Source organism: Calliphora vicina, chromosome 1 (assembly GCF_958450345.1).
Source record: "Calliphora vicina chromosome 1, idCalVici1.1, whole genome shotgun sequence".
Taxonomy (NCBI): Eukaryota; Metazoa; Arthropoda; class Insecta; order Diptera; family Calliphoridae; genus Calliphora; species Calliphora vicina.
The window spans coordinates 2,216,783-2,234,024 of NC_088780.1; the positions used below are offsets into that span (position 1 = coordinate 2,216,783).

The following is a 17,242-nucleotide window of genomic DNA, read 5'->3' on the forward strand; positions in this document are numbered from 1 at the left end:
TAAATTGTGGGAAGCATGCCTTATGTTTGACGATGCTTAGAATCTCATAAAGTATACAGAATGTCTTGAAATGGGTGTCGGAATCTGAAATAGGACAATTAAAATGTATTTAACCCACTCATAGTTCAATTCTTGATTTATAAAATTCAAATACTTATAACAACAGCCACATTTTTAAAGTTAAATAAAATTTAAAAAAACAAGTAAAATAGCTAAATTCGGCTGTGCCGAATCTTATATACCCTTCACCAAATTATACTTCAAAATAAAAATTTTAAATATTTTTAGGTAAACAAAATTTATTTTTTCCAAGGGTGTTTTTAAATTTAAAATTTTTTTTTTTTTTTAAATTTAAATTTTTTTTTTTTGGGTTTTATTTTTTTTTAGTAAAAAAAAATTTTTGGTGAAAAAAATGGGGTTAAAAAATATTTTTTCCGATTTTGATCCATTGTATGTCCAACTTACTATGGTGTTGCATTAAATATCATTAAATATCCATATTGACTATATTAATGACTTAGTAATCCTAATATAGGTGGAAATAGGTCAAAAATCGATGTTGTCCTGGTTTTTTCCAACCGAGCCGGAAGAATTCCGGAGATATTGATGTATGAATCGTGTATGTAAGTTATTTGGGGGCTTCGGAATGCTGATTTCAACAGACAGACAGACGGACAAGGCTTAATCAACTCCGCTATCTATAAGGATCCATAATATATATACTTTATAGGGTCGAAAAGTTATATTGTGGTAATTACAAACGGAATGACAAACTTATATATACCCTTCTCACGAAGGTGAAGGGTATAAAAATATATGTTTGACTAAACCCACTTAAACATTTTTAAAGTTCATAACTCCTTAACTAAAAGATTGTCTAGCTTAAAAATTTGTAGAAATATACAAAAGACTTTGCTTATTATCACATAACCAAAAAAACTATATGCTAATAACAAAGTTGATGATATATTTGTAGAAATTTTTAAGCTTGACACTGTTTTATTTTAGAAGTTATGAATGTGGTTTTTGAGATATAGGCCATTGAAGTTTATAACTCAAGAATTGAACTATTGAAAGAAATGTCATTTACTCATATAATTTCAAAGGACATATATTTATCTTTCAAATAAAATCAAATTTAATGTTGTACATTGTATGATAAAGATTATATGCAGTTATAGATGAACACTTTTGTTAAATTTTTAAGACGTCATCTCGATTCTATCTATAAATTTTGTTAAAATCGAAAATGAGAAATCCGAAAAGTGCTGTTTTCTGTCCGCTTTGGGATGGATACTCCCATATGTAAAAAAAAAACAAGTGAGTGTACCAGCTTCACAGTAATACCCTAGAATTTTTTGGTATAACGTTAATTCGTACGGCTCTGAAATTCATTCATATATTGGTATTATTGTTAAAATCTTTGCAGATGTTAAAAATATTATGATCCACACTGTTTGTTGGTGAATGTATTCGTAGGTATAACTATACATAAATACTTATACAAAACGAAAAAAAAAAAAGACAAATGAAAAGAAAATTGAATGAAAACAAAACGCTGCTGGTTGGTTACTTGGCTGTTTGGTTGGTTTGGCTTAAATTTCTTCTATTAAATGCAGGCAGGCTTCTTCTTTTCATATTCGCTTAATTCTTCGCTAACGGTGTAGTTTTGTGCGTCTGTTTGTATGTGTGTGCGTTTTTAAAGCTCTAACAATTACAGTGTGTCAATATACATAGATACACTTACTTGCATTTGGCTGTTGGATGTTTGTTAATAACAATTGTTGGACAAATACATTAAACATTGAAGAAACTTTAATTCAGTCGGACACAAGACGCGATACCAATACAATCGATTTCCAAACAACGGAGCGTTTAAAACGCGTCAAAATACAAATATTATTTACAAGACAAAAAAAATATATATGTATATAATAAAAACATTTTAGCAATTTTATTTCCCTACAAGAAATTGCATTTTGGATGAGTGATTTTTCTTTCGTTTGTCGAAGCAATTAACGAAAATTATTTTGAAACAAATATTAATGTTTAAAAAATAGACAATGAAAACAATTTGAATATACATACATACATACATACGTACATATGTATATTGGGAAAAAATGGATAAGTTTTATGTTAAACCCAAACGGAATTTGGTATCAGCAAATGCCTCTTCGAGTAAAGTTGCTACTACGTCTAGATCATCGGCGGAGATTTTTCAATCAACTTCAAATTCCAGACGATTAGGTGTTGGAAATATTTGTTCGAAAATTCGACACAAGATTGAAGATAATCTAACGCCAAAAATCAGTGGCAAACTATATAAAACAGGAAAGCACTCAAAGTCCTTGACAGCTTTAAGTTCGATCGGAGCCTCTACAGGAAAATATACATTGACCAACAAAAATTCAATAGGAGCAGAAACCACGTCCACTGAAAGTCGGAAAGTCAAACTGAAACCAAAGGCTGGCGATGGCAGCGACAAACAAAATCCATATGCTGAATGTTACAATACGTCAAAGGATACCTCTTATTTTGCAGCATCTTCTTTACTTTCGTATGTGGACAGCGACGAAGATGAGGCCCAATTGAGTTTGAATATTGCAAAAACATCTTTGGAAGATGAAATATTTGAGGAATTGGAGAAGGCGGCTCACGATGAACATAAATTGAATGCGGTATTAAAAACCTTTGATAAAATAATATTTGATTACAATGATCCTCTCATACAAACAATATCAAATACTGAAGATCATTATTGTATTGAGAAGAAATTGGAAAATTTGGAAAATACAAATTCTGAAACTGAACAACTTACAAAACCAGCTGAAAATATCCCGCTTAAGGCAGATAGTGAATTAAGTGAGATTTCTAATCCAATATTTTGCTGTTTAAAATCCGAACAGACAGATTGTCGCCCCCAGTTGGATTGTAATACGATTGAATGGAAAAAGTTAGAAAAATCATCATCAACACTCTCATTGACTCGTAGAAAATGTTATCAGTCGCCTGATTCCCCCTGCCTTAGACAAATGCGACATGCTTTTGCCAAGCAACAAAGATCCAAATCTGTTTGGGAACTTTCGAACTCCACAAAAATACCGATACTGAAAGCAATTCCTTTAAAAACGAGAAGTAAAAGTTTTTGCTATCACAACTCTGAAGGAACTGCTCATACAAACAATTTCAAATCATTGCAAAGTCAAAAGATACTGAAAACAACGAAGCAGTCATTAAATGATCGACAGGAATCTGTAACGTCATCGTCATTGGCTCTAACAAACAAGAAACAACGACCTATAGATAATAAAATAGGCAAACAAGATAAATCGGTTGTTTTAGTAGCTTCCCCAATAAAATCTAGAAACGCAATCAAATCACAACACAAAACTCCTGCTAATGGTAAAGCATTGCAGTCAAAGAGTATAACTTCCAAGTCTAAAAGAACAACAACAGCTGCTGTTGCCAATCCAAGCTTAACATCGACTATTCATATGCCTTTGGCTGTCCCAAGCCGAAGTAACACAAGTGATGAATTGTTAGATAAATGTCTGGAAAAAGGACAACAAATTCTACGTAAAGTTGAATCGTTAAATACACAACGAATTCAAGTCTCTTCTCATACCAAAAAATCGCTAGTACGCACAAAATCGAATTCGAATAAAAAAATATCCAAAGATAATTTAACACTAAAACGTAAACAATGGCTCCACAAACTTAACTATGCCAACGAAGAAAAAATAGCCATACCGCCATTGGAGTCGTGTAAAATTATACCACCCGTTTTGGGAGAAACTTCCGATAAACATGCAGAACTCCTGGTACAAGTTACCAACGCAACACACTTAACCACCAGTAAACAACGCACAATCTCCGAAGAAAGTCAATTCGCAAAGACACACCTCAACTCCACTCCAGAGATCGATGTGGTTGCAAAAAATCACGAATCAGACTCTGATGATTCTGGCCATATTTCAAATGAAAATATGGAAATTCCCATTAATCATACCTCCAATTCATCATCATCCACCAGTTTATGTGAAACCTCTTCATCTGCATCCTCATGTCCAACCACTGCGTCTGTTTGCGATAATTCCAATAGCAATGGAATTGTAACAAAATCCTTGAAAATGTCTGAAGTCTTGCAGAAATTTGAACGTAAAGCCCAGAAGCAAACATCACTAATGAATTCTCACGAACATTGGAATCACACTTCGGAAAAACCGGAGGCAAAATTAGCAGCTAGTACTATTTATCCAAAAACAACAAATTGTTCTTCAAAGCAGCCACATTTCGACAATAGTTCTAAAACCGATTCTCGATATTGTACTACATACAAGGTGGCAGAGGTTGAATCTGTCAGTGTGATTAGAACACTGGTTGAAATTTTTCCAAATTACACCAAAGAGGTAACTATAAGGCTTCATTAAATTAAATGAACCGAAGAGGGCTGGGCGATTGAGTGAAGGAATTAAAAAATGCATTTAGTAGTTTGCTTGTATTGTAGTAATTTAAAACATTTATTTATTTATATTACATTTTATTATATTGTATTGTATTGTATATCATATTTACATATTTACATTTTTTATTTGTAGATTTTTTATAATTACATAAATAAATTAATTAATTTTAAACATAATCAAAAAATGGTGTCTTTAATGGTTTCTCTTTCTTTATTTAGATATTTTTTTGTTCCTTTAAAGTTGGTCTTTATATTCCAATATTATTAAAAACTATTTAGTTGTATAATGTAAAAGAACTGGTTGGGTTATTTTAATCGATTTGTATAATCATGCCTATCCCCTTTCCCCTCTTACTATATACTTTTTAAAAGATTTAAAAATCTGAACTTTAAAAATGAAAACATAAAATATATTGTAAATTACACACAACATACTTGAATTGATTTTGATTACAGCCACATTATCCAACGTTATTCCCATTTAATAATTAAATAATTTTTTTATGTTTTTTTCTGAAAAAAATAACTTAAAAAATTACAATTTCGTCATTTGCTTTAGATTTTTTACAAATAATTCTCACTTGTGTTGATTTCAATTTCGTTTATTACACCATACATACATAGATATTTATGTATGTATGTTCATGTGCGAAATATGTAATCAATAAGACTAATTTTTGATCGGTGATCAATAATATTATAAGAGATTTTATGCTTAACCAAGACTCACGTCATCAATTTTATGTTATTTGTTTTGTTTTGTCAGGTAGGGGTTTGCAAATAGTTTTTATATGTATATTTCTATATGAATGAACACCTGTAAAACAGTTCACGTACAAATACGTGATCTTGCGAATTTATACGCGATCCTCTTCCAAGACAGTATACAGGTGTCAAATTTTAATAAACTTAAATCGAGACTGATTGCCATCCTAGTTAAGTGAGCCTCTGACTGATTGGCTGGCTTTACAGCAGACTTTTATTATTAAGAAATAAACAAAACCCAATTCAAATTTACCATCGACCAAATATACATATTCGTACGTGCATTCACATACATACATATTAAAATATATACTAAAGGTGTGGTACATACATACATACGTATAAGAGTGAGTCCATTGCAGTTCCTCAAAGAAGTACAAGTAATTTTGTTTTAGGTTATTTATTTGTACGTATGTACAAACACTTTTATTTGGAATTTCTAGGAATTTAATATTAATAAATATTTGCATGCTATGCACGTATTTTTGTAGTTTATGGAAACGAAAGACTTTCTTGTGCACAATTTTGGAAACTAAATTAATGAAAGTGAAACTAAATCTGGGTGCGGAATTGCTCATCAAGACCTACGACAAAATATGAAATTTACGTAATAAATTTTTGGAAATGTTCATTGCTATCATATACATATATATAGGGACAAAACTAAGAAATACTAAAAAATAATGATGCAATCAAAAAAAATTAAAATGTGTACCAACAATTAAATGAAAATGCTTTCTCGAAGTTTATTTCTTTTATTTAAATTTAAAATTCATTAATCACAAAATTATCGAAAGCAAAAAAAAAAAAAGTTTTGCAGGAGATTTTCTTATATTTTTTTTAAATTCTAATCTGCATATCATTTAATACATTTAAACATATCTATGTAAATATATGGTCATCTAAAATGCAAACTATCGTAACATCACTTTTCATAAGTTTACAAAATAAGCATAAAACTACATAAAAAGTACTTGAGATATTGAAACCAAATTTTCAAATCTGGATTACAATGAAACTAGAAATATATTTTAGAAAAAAAGTAACTTTATGCTATGCGTTTTACGTTATTTTGAATTGTTGTTTTCTTAAACCTAAATAACGTATCATCAATATAAATTTGTTTGAAAAAATCAAAACTTGAATAAAAGTATGTGTTTTATTTTATTAAATTTTCGTAGACTGCAAAAAAATTTAAATTGCAACAAATTTATTAAAAAATATTAGAAAATTGTCCAAAATAAGTTAAAAAAACTATTTATTAATTAATTACTCAAAACGTATACGTTATTTTGTTTTTAAAGAATAATTCACTTGATGATACGTTGTTTTGAATTTCGGTGATAACTTTGTTATTTTTGATAGTAAAAGTTTAAAATTTTTTACAAATTTAACTCTACATTTGTTTACCTTAATTAATATGAAAATTTAATTTCGATAATTTCCCTTTGGAACAAATTGGAATTTGAAACTTATATGACAAAACGAACACATCACACCTTTTGTCGTTTTGAAATCGTTTTTCATCACATACCTGATTAATTAATTACTTAATTAAAAACGTTATTTTGAATTTTATTTATAACTGATTACTTTTGAAAGTAGAAGTTTAAAAAAAGTTTTACACATATGATTGATGATGCGTTGTTTTGCATTTTAGGTGACAATATGTAAATATCTGCCTTATAACCTATCAAACTATTTATTATACTTGAATTGTATAATGTATAAATACTCTGATTTAAATGAAAGTTTATTTTCTTCTTTTTAGAGCTCCATGAATATTTCGAATTTAAATTGTAATATTTTTATAAGAATCCTAGAAATTGTTTTAATACATAGACAATAACTAGATTGGTAACTGAGAGCCAAAAACATAAGTCTGTTGTCAAAAACCTAATTCATGAGAATGTTTTTACTCTCTCCTTCCGTTCTATGCGTTTATTCGATGTTTTAATAGCTTTAAAACATTTTGAACATAATTTCAAATTTTCGAACATAATATTGCTCTGTCATCAGATTTGTGCATAATCGAGATTATTTTAACAGTTTTAAAATTTTTTCGAACATAATATTGTATTGTCATCAAGTGTACGCATGATTGCAAAATTACAGCACATTCGGACTCCGAGAACTGGTTCAAAATTCATTTATAAATTTTGACCTATACTAGCAAACAAACTAACACATCAAGTTATATAAAAGCTTTTAAAAAGTAATTTTCTATTGGAGTTCAGTACCATTTCAAAACCAAATTAAAAATAAATAAATCCCGCCATTTTTCAATAATTTTAAAAATGATCCCGCATTTTTTAATTAAATCTGACAATCATAGTAGTTTATGAGTTTAAAACAAGAATCTTATATACCCTTCACCAAATTATACTTCAATATACAAATTTTAAATATTTTTACGTAAAAAAAATATATTTTTTTTCCAAAGTGGTTTTTTTTTCATTTAAAAAAAAAAAAAAAATTTCGAATTGTTATTTTAATTATTTTTTGTAAATTTTAAAATTTTTTTTTTAAATTTTTTTTTATAAATTTAAAAAAAAAATTTGTTGTTTTTTTATTTATTTTTTTATTTTGGTAAAAAAAACCCATTGTTGGTTCAACTTACTATGGTCTTATATACGTCGTTGCAAAGGTCTTTGAAATATCTATCATTAGATATCCATCCATATTGTCTATATTAATGACTTTGTAATCCAGATATAGGTCAAAAATCGAGGTTGTCCTGGTTTTTTCCTCATATCTCCGCCATTTGTGGACCGATTTTCTCGATTTTAAATAGGAAACTTCTGGAAAGCATGTCTGACAGAATTATTGAAGATTTGGATCCCGAAGATATCTGGAGTCTTCAGAAAATTGATTTCAACAGACAGACAGACGGACGGACATGGCTTAATCGACTCCGCTATCTATAAAGATCCAGAATATATATACTTTATAGGGTCGGAAAATTAAAATGTGGAAATTACAAACGGAATGACAAACTTGGGTGACAGTTTTTTGAAGAAATTTTGTATGTTTTTTTTTTTTCTCGAATATTATTATGCTGATTGATGCTGCCTATTCATACAATGTGTTTGATCTATTGATTCCGGCAAATCAAAATATCTACATCAAAGGTATAATAATTTTATTTTGGAAAATATGAATACCATACTGTATACGACGATACAACTGCTCAGTGACAATCATGTCGTGAAGTTAGTTTGTTCGTTTAAAAAACAGTTTACAATTTTTTATGCAGTATATTGTGTTGACAAAAACAAATCAGGCAAACAAATAAAATTGTTACAAATATTTAATGAGTTTCACTTTTTATCACATTAACTTTTTTATTGCAAATCCAACATGTAACAAAATGCGGAAATGTCCCAGTTTGTGTTTTAATAGTATTTTCATGTTTGCACACTAGTGCACTACAAAATTATAAATAACACTGGGCGACAACAAATTTGTTTTTTCTGTGGCGTAACTTTTTGCAGTCAATTTGTATTATTTTTTGTTAATTGACTCTATTTTTCGTGATAAACCGTTGTTTACAATTATGGAGTTCTTTTGCTATTAAAAAATAAAAAAAATCTAATTTAAATTACACCATTCGAGGGGGAAACATAAAGTTTTCTTTATTCAGCCTGTGATGTAGAATGCATTCAAAAAGCTTTCTCAGCGTGTTCAACATAGATAGAGGTCTATATGAGCTAGTTTCACATAGATGTTTTTCTCTCTTACGAAGGAGGATAAGTGTATGTACGATTGCTGGTATTCCCTATCTATCTATCTATTTATCTATCTAATAGTTACAACGGATTAGTTTTATCTCGCAAACTACTCATACTACTCTAGAAGACTACAAAATTGTATTCGTCTGTTTTGATATTTAAAATCGTCCACAATATTTTACTGAATCAAATATTTTACGCTATTAAATGCCATAATACCAAGGCGTATTAACAAGGTGAGTGCATAAAATCAGCTGTTTCTTAATTCGCTGTGGTTTTATGTACACTATATGTCAAACATTGTTTATGTTTACATTTGTTATTGTAAATAACATAGTAATATTTTAATTCGCCTTGACAATTAACGTACATTTTAACAAAAACAAATTGCCTGTTGTTTTTGCATTGTTGTATTTGTTGCCGGGACGCACTCACCTTGTTAATACGCCTTGCATAATACTAGACAACAACCATTATTGTTTTATAGAATTACAAAACATATAACTCAAATATGAAAAGAAGAAAATTCGTCATAAATCGTCAAACAAAATTAATGTTTAAAAAATCGTTCGCCTATACTTTTTGAATATCTCTTATTGAGCAGATAAATATAATGTTAATATCTACTTGGATATATTTTCTTTAACAAAATCGTTCTCGAGTTATGCTAAAATATGTGGTGCAACCTTTTTTTAGTTTTTATATAAACGTTTATACCGATAGCCACTCAATTAAAAACATGTACCAAAGAATACTTTAGGACAAATATTGAAAAATAAAAATCAGTAAAAATAATTTCCCCGATTTTTAATCGAACCAGGACTATACTGGATATATTGAGATATCAATCAAATATAAACATCCAGAAAATGTATATTTTTGTTGGGTCGCAAATGACAAATGTTGACCTTACAAACGGAATGACAAACATATACTTAGATTTTTTTTTACAAATTTTCAAAACTAATTTTTTTGAATTTTATGAAAACAAGCATTAAATTAACTAAACATAAATATCTCTTGTTTTTTTACAGATCTTATTTCGTTCAGGTGTTTTGAGTGAATTGGAAGCAAAACGCGATGAACTATTATCGGATCGCATTATTCAATTGCAGGCATATTGTCGTGGTTACTTAGCACGTAAGGCAATGGCTCAAAGAAGAGTGCAAGTAAGTATTGTTCTTAAATGATTGCAAATTCTGGAATTGTATATTTTTATACCCACATCATTTACAAACATACAAAGTAATGATGTGATTGGACACTTTCACATTGAATAAATGAACGTTTGTTTGCAACTTCATACTACATACATATGTATGCTTGGCATAAGTAATTATGTATTTAAAATAAAAACTTATATTTTCTTCAGGAACTTGCTGTCCGATGCATACAACGTAATGTTAAAGCATTCCTTGTTGTGAGAGATTGGCCATGGTGGCGACTGTTAGTACGTGTTATGCCCTTATTAAATGTTCATCGCACTGAGGAACAACTTAAAATCGCAAATGAAGAACTTCTAACACTTCGAGCCAAACTGGAGAGAATTGAAAATGATCGTAGCGAACTTAAGACTGAAAATCAAAAACTGGAACTCAAGGTATGTATTATATCGCATTAAATTTTATTTTTTTTACATGTTATTAGAGCGAAAATACTAAAAATTATGAAACGCACTAATGTAATCTTATCATTTCACTAAAACTTAATTCGTCATTAAAAATATAGGCTACTCCACAAAATATTAAACTATTTAAAAAAACTATTTTCCTATTAAAAATTAGAAACTGTGTGAATATTGAAGTAGTTTAGCTGTAATCATCGACATGGAATTTACAGAATTTTTTATATTTTGACTTAAGTCTTTTTCATGGCATGTAATTTAGGCAATGCCAAATGCCTCACAATCTCAAAAAAAGTGAAATTGTTGCTTTTGAAAATTACAAAAAGAAATCGGCAGTTGGAGTGTTTTTACGACTGGTCCATATTTTATATATACATATATATTATAAAAAAAAATCAAATGTCGTTCGTTGGTAATTGCATCAGTAGAGAACGGCCGGACCGATTTAGACAATTTTTTTTAAAATGTTGACTACGCCAATTTTTTTCAATATATCTAAAATCGCAGGACGCCTGGACCGATTTAACTAATTTTTTTTAATATTTGAAATACATAGTCCGCAAAAGTTTTTACAAAAATAAAAATTGTCCACGTCCATTTTTTATATAAAAACTCAAAATATTTAAATTCGCTAATAACTTGGCCAATAAACGTTTAATGAAGAAAAGGAGCTCGATCTGTGATCACTCATATTTCTGACCAAAAATCGATTTTTTATATAAAAACTCAAAATATCTAAATTCGTTAATAACTTGGCCAATAAGCGTTTAATCAAGAAAAGGAGCTCGATCTGTGATCACTCATATTTCTGACCAAAATTCATATAAAAACTCAAAATATCTAAATTCGCTAATAACTTGGCCAATAAGCAAACAGAGCTCAATTTGTGATCACTCATATGAATAAAAATCGATTTTTTATATAAAAATCAAAATATCTGAATTCGCTAATAACTTGGCCAATAAGTAAACAGCTCGATCTGTGATCACTAATATTTCTGAACAAAAATCGATTTTTTATATAAAAATCAAAATATCTAAATTCGCTAATAACTTGGCCAATAAGCGTTTAATGAAGAAAAGGAGCTCGATCTGTGATCACTCATATTACTGACCAAAAAACTCAAAATATCTAAATTCGCTAATAACTTGGCCAATAAGATAAAGAGCTCGATCTGTGATCACTAATATTTCTGACCAAAAATCGATTTTTTATGTAAAAACTCAAAATATCTAATATATTTTATTATATGTATGTCCTATATAAATAAAAAATATCATTCAATATCCTCTTCAAACCGCTTCTCACAAATTCACAAATCGAACACAAGCATTTTTTTTAACTTGGACAGGACAGCGTCTGTCGGGTCAGCTAGTTTTATATATATGTATGTATGTATATCTATATAATATTGTCAGTAAATATTAATTTACTTTATTCGTTTTTTAAATAAAACCAACTGAAGTTTAATAGCTTTAATGGTTACTGGTTAAGAAGTTTACATTTAGCATACAACAATGTAAATAACTTCGCAAAAATAACTGATCAATAACATAATTATGTGTGAATGTAATATATGCTATGTTAAATATTTTTCATGATCAAACATTTATGTACGAGTAAAAATATGTACATTGTTTAGGCCGATAATAGAATTTATATTCATCATACTTTTAATTTTCCGTTTTCTTGAGAAGATACACAAATGCTGGTTGACCTAATCCCATCGTATTTTTATCAATATGCATTTGTTTAACGTCAATTATGTTATGAAATTTGACAATGACATTAAATCTTTTTAATGTTGCCTGACAAGCGTACGCCAACATTTTAAATACACATACATACATACATACATATTTTTATGAAAGACATTTATAATATATTTTTATTTTCATAAAAAAAATGTGTGTACACTTAGCAAAATTAAATTAAGGTCTGTTTTTAGAATATTTTTTAAGACTTCGAATTTGTACCAACTGAAGATCAATCAAATCGATCCATGTTTTATCTTACCTACCATACAAATGTATTTGCTAAATATGATTTATAGACTTTAAAGTAAGTTATGAGGAGTTTTTTTTTTATAATAACAAACAATTTGTTTTTAAATCATGAAATAAATGAAAAACAATTTGAGCCTTAATTTTGCTTAGTGTATGTGTGTATACAATATATCGTCCGCTTAATAAAACAATAGTGTATAATTTTTTTGCCATTTCGAAATAATTGAGTTTAAAATTTTTGTGTTAGTAGACATCTAGAATAAAAGTAATGTTACAATTGATCTTTTGAACCACTTTGTGGAAATAGAATTTCACCAAATTTTAACCACATATATAATCAGTTATGTAGATTCTTATTATGCAATAATAAAATAATGGTGTATATGCTTATACAATATTTTTTTATTGAGGGGAATGCATATTTGTACGTACACAATATGTACAAAAGGGTGGCCCAAATAGAGGTATAGTTTTAAGTGAAAAAATTTAATTTTTTAATCATGGGTTTATTATAATGTTATCCTTATCTGAGTTTATATTGTTTTTGGATATATTTTTAATATTTGCTTTTGGAAATTTTGTTCATAATATTTCAAATAAACAGACTGTTTTAGAATACAATCAAATAAGTTAAACGAAAATGTTACATGTATTTTGTGTTTGATACAATAAAATACACTTTTTAAATGTTCGTCCAATTGTGTTGTTTAAATAGGCTGTAAGTCAATCCGAAGATGACATTTTTAAATATGTTAAACATATTCTAAAATAGTCAGGATTTTCTTAAGAATGAAAATTAAAAAGAATAAGTTTGATGTTCCTGCGATTATAACTCTAACGATTTCGTTAAAACTTATTTCGAAACCAAATCAATTGTAGCACATTTTAGCATTTACATACATACACAATATTTTATGATAAAATAAAACAAACATCACTTATTTTAATGGGATCGGATTTACTTATTTAACTTAGTATGTACTCGTATGTTATTTCTTTTTAATCAATTATGTTCAGTAACTGTAAAAAGATCTATGCATTGAAATACTGGCTAACAGCCAATTCTTTTTGTTGTTGTTAATTTTTTATGCATAAATACGTATGTATGTATATTAGGGTGGCCCTTAATAAACAAAAGTTGGATTTTGGCCATTCTCACCCCCCAGTTTGATATATTGAAAAATTTGACATTTGACCTTCACGATTTAAGATTTAACGTTTTCCAATTTTAGTAAAACTTTCAGAGTATATTTAGAAATATCTGGACTGTAATATTTTGAATAGGTTTTACTTATAATTCATAACAGTAAGGAAATAGAGCTCATTCGCAAAAAATGGCCAAATAATTAATTTTTCTCGAAAATTTCAAAATTTATATCGCAGGTACGGAAAAACTATAAGAGATATTTTCATAATTTTTTCACATTTTTATTCCCTATTATTCCCTCAATAAATCCCAATGAGATGATCAAAAAATTCTGAAATTTGTTTAACAAAATTTTTAAAAAATTTAAAATGGTGTTTTGAGACTGCCGTTAAAAATTTTTTATTTTTTTGATCATACCTGCGAATAGGTTAACGGTATCTTACGAAGACAAAAACTCATATAAATACAAGTAAATATGGATATATTTTATGTAAAAATGAGCTTTTATTTTAATATTTCTCAAAATATGTTAATTTTGTTCTCACATTTCTTGTTCTACACCATTTCCAATTGTATTTCAGAAGTTTCTAATTGTATTTCAGAAATTTCCAATTGAATTTCAGAAATTTCTAATTATATTTCAGAAAATTCCAATTCAATTTCAGAAATTTCCATTTATATTTCAGAAATGTCCATTTATATTTCAGAAATTTCCAATTATATTCCAATTATATTTCAGAACTTTCTAATTGTATTTCAGAATTTTCTAATTGTATTTCAGAATTTTCCAATTGTATTTCAGAAATTTCCATTTGTTTTTCAGAATTTTTAATTTATATTTAAAATGTTTCTAATTGTATTTCAGAATTTTCCAATTGTATTTCAGAATTTTCTATTTGTATTTCAGAAATATCCATTGGTATTGCTATTAGAATTTTCTGAAATACAAATGGATATTTCTGAAATACAATTGGAAAATTCTGAAATACAATTGGAAACTTTTTAAGTATAAAATAAAAATTCTGAAATACAAATGGAAATTTCTGAAATACAATTGGAAAATTCTGAAATACAATTGGAAATTTCTGAAATACAATTAGAAATTTCTGAAATATAAATGGAAAATTCTGAAATATAATTAGAAAATTCTGAAATATAATTAGAAATTTCTGAAATATAATTGGAAATTTCTGAAATATAAATGGAAATTTCTGAAATTGAATTGGAATTTTCTGAAATATAATTAGAAATTTCTGAAATTCAATTGGAAATTTCTGAAATACAATTAGAAACTTCTGAAATACAATTGGAAATGGTGTAGTTAATGGCCTGTCGAATTTTTAATAACTTTAAAATTTTTTGACCAATTTCTGTTTTTTATGTCTTATTAGAACGACAATTACGTACACATTTCTATTCTTTTAAATTAAATGCAAAAGTAATTTTTTAATGCCAACATTTTTACAAAAACTGAAAAAATGCATTTTTTCCCCTTGTAAATGCATCTCAAAACTTCAGAGGGCTTAACCCCAACCGATTACCTAAAATTTTTCCAAGGTGATTTTTTTTACTAATGTTCACCAAACTGGGGGTGAGAATGGCCAAAATCCAACTTTCGTTTTTTAAGGGCCACCCTAATGTACATATATACATAGGTACAATATGTATTGCTTAAATTATGCTATATTCATTCATATTTATACGATTAGTTTGGTAATTTGACAAATATAATGATTTATGAAACACACATTTTTTTCAAACTAAAAGTTGCCATTTTTTTATATATGTATGTATATTTTTTGTCCCAAAAAGATTTTGACATCTCATTAATACAGGGTTTCTCATGACCATTGTTATCTCAATTTCAATATATATCGCAACTAAACTTTTTTTATAACATAAGATAATGATGTCAAACAAAATCAGTACAACAGAGGAATCGTTTGGCATCATGTTGAAAACAATTTTGTAACGTATTAACTACATACATACGTTGTACATAACTACATACATACATACATATGTATATGAAAACTTATTTTAAAAATTTGTATGAAGCACTTCGTTTTCAAATCATGTTTGAGAGATTTCAAAACAAACATTTGCAAATGATTTTCCGTTCGTGTTTCTAAATAAGGGGGTTAACTTTTTTAAAATTTTCAGAGCAAACAGACATTTTCCAAAATTTGACAAGTTAAAACCCATAATAAGATTATTCTTTATGTCAAATTCAAAAGGTATTAAAATGTAATTTGTTTAATTTTTAGTTTTTAGTGTGTAAAAACATTTGTTTGTTCAATTCATCTTGCTCTTATTTATACACTTCACTATAAGCAGTAAAGGTACCATAAAGTATCATATACATATCTGTTGAAATCAACTTTCCGAATCCCCAAATAATTTACAAACATGATTGATAATTCTATATATCCTCTGTTTTTTCACCATATACATATGTTTTTCTTTTTTCATTACAAAATAAAATTGTTTGACCAACATTTTTTTTTTACAAAAAATGGTGAATGCTCCCACTTGTTTTTTATTTTCTTTGCTCAAATATTTATAATGGGAAAATGAAAAGGTTTATTAAGGTAGGGTCACACATGACAAATATTTGACGAAAAAGACGTAACCACTAAACAAAATAAATTTGAATTCTTTTATTTATTTCAAAAACTTATTTTAGTTAGGATGTAAGAGTAAACACGTCAAACAAATTTGTGCTAAAAAAAGTTGTTACGCTTTTTTGAGCAAATATTTGCCGTGTGTGACCCTACCTTTAGACTCGCTTTTGATGTAATGGGTAAAAACATTGTTATTTTTTTTGCGATTACGAGTTAAGATTAAAAAGTTTGAAACATATATTATATAGCCAAGTTTTAAAATGTTTAAACTATTTTCGGCACCGATTTCCATTATACAATTGGCTCTAAATCTTGCGTTAATGTTTTAGATACCAAAGATCAAAATCAGACCCATGCGAAATACAAGATTAAGGGCTGGTCTAATGTACAAACATACATACATTTATTTAGTGTGATATTTGCAATCATGTGCATTTCATTTTAGTGTTGTAAATAATAATAATAACACGACAACATATTACATATTTGTAATTTTAACAATACTATATACAATTCAAACATAATACTCAACATACTAACATGAAGAATAAATTTTTAACAAAAATATCAAATCAAAGTTTGGCGGAATTTCCGAATTATATACATAATTGAGATACAATACTATTGTACTATGACTTTCTAGATTACATATGGACCCTTTGGGTCACAATCCCGATCAATAGAAGCACTGCAATTTGGATAATTGCAGAAACCCAATTATACATTTTGACAATTAATGCTTTAAATGCAATCAAATTATATACATACATATGTATATTAAATAAAAAATGTTTTTATCTTTGTTAAAAATAGATTTCGTTTCTTCGGTATTTTCGACCATTTAATATAAGTAAACAATCATAAGAATTAAACACGC

At 27.9% G+C, this 17,242-nt stretch overlaps 2 protein-coding genes across 3 annotated transcripts in view; both read left to right on the plus strand.

The window, feature by feature from the left end:
* Nucleotides 1–17,242, plus strand: part of Mhcl (Myosin heavy chain-like) — a 70,750-nt gene that overhangs the window by 39,805 nt on the left and 13,703 nt on the right. For both annotated transcript variants that reach the window (XM_065498666.1, XM_065498667.1), the window contains 2 exons: nt 9,999–10,133; nt 10,337–10,564. In XM_065498666.1, coding sequence (XP_065354738.1) covers nt 9,999–10,133; nt 10,337–10,564 — 363 coding nt within the window. The remainder of the gene's footprint in view (nt 1–9,998; nt 10,134–10,336; nt 10,565–17,242) is intronic.
* On the plus strand, nt 2,124–4,529 carry LOC135962470 (uncharacterized). Its single transcript, XM_065514424.1, has one exon. The coding sequence runs from the start codon at nt 2,124–2,126 to the stop codon at nt 4,431–4,433; it is 2,310 nt and encodes a 769-aa protein (XP_065370496.1). The 3' UTR covers nt 4,434–4,529.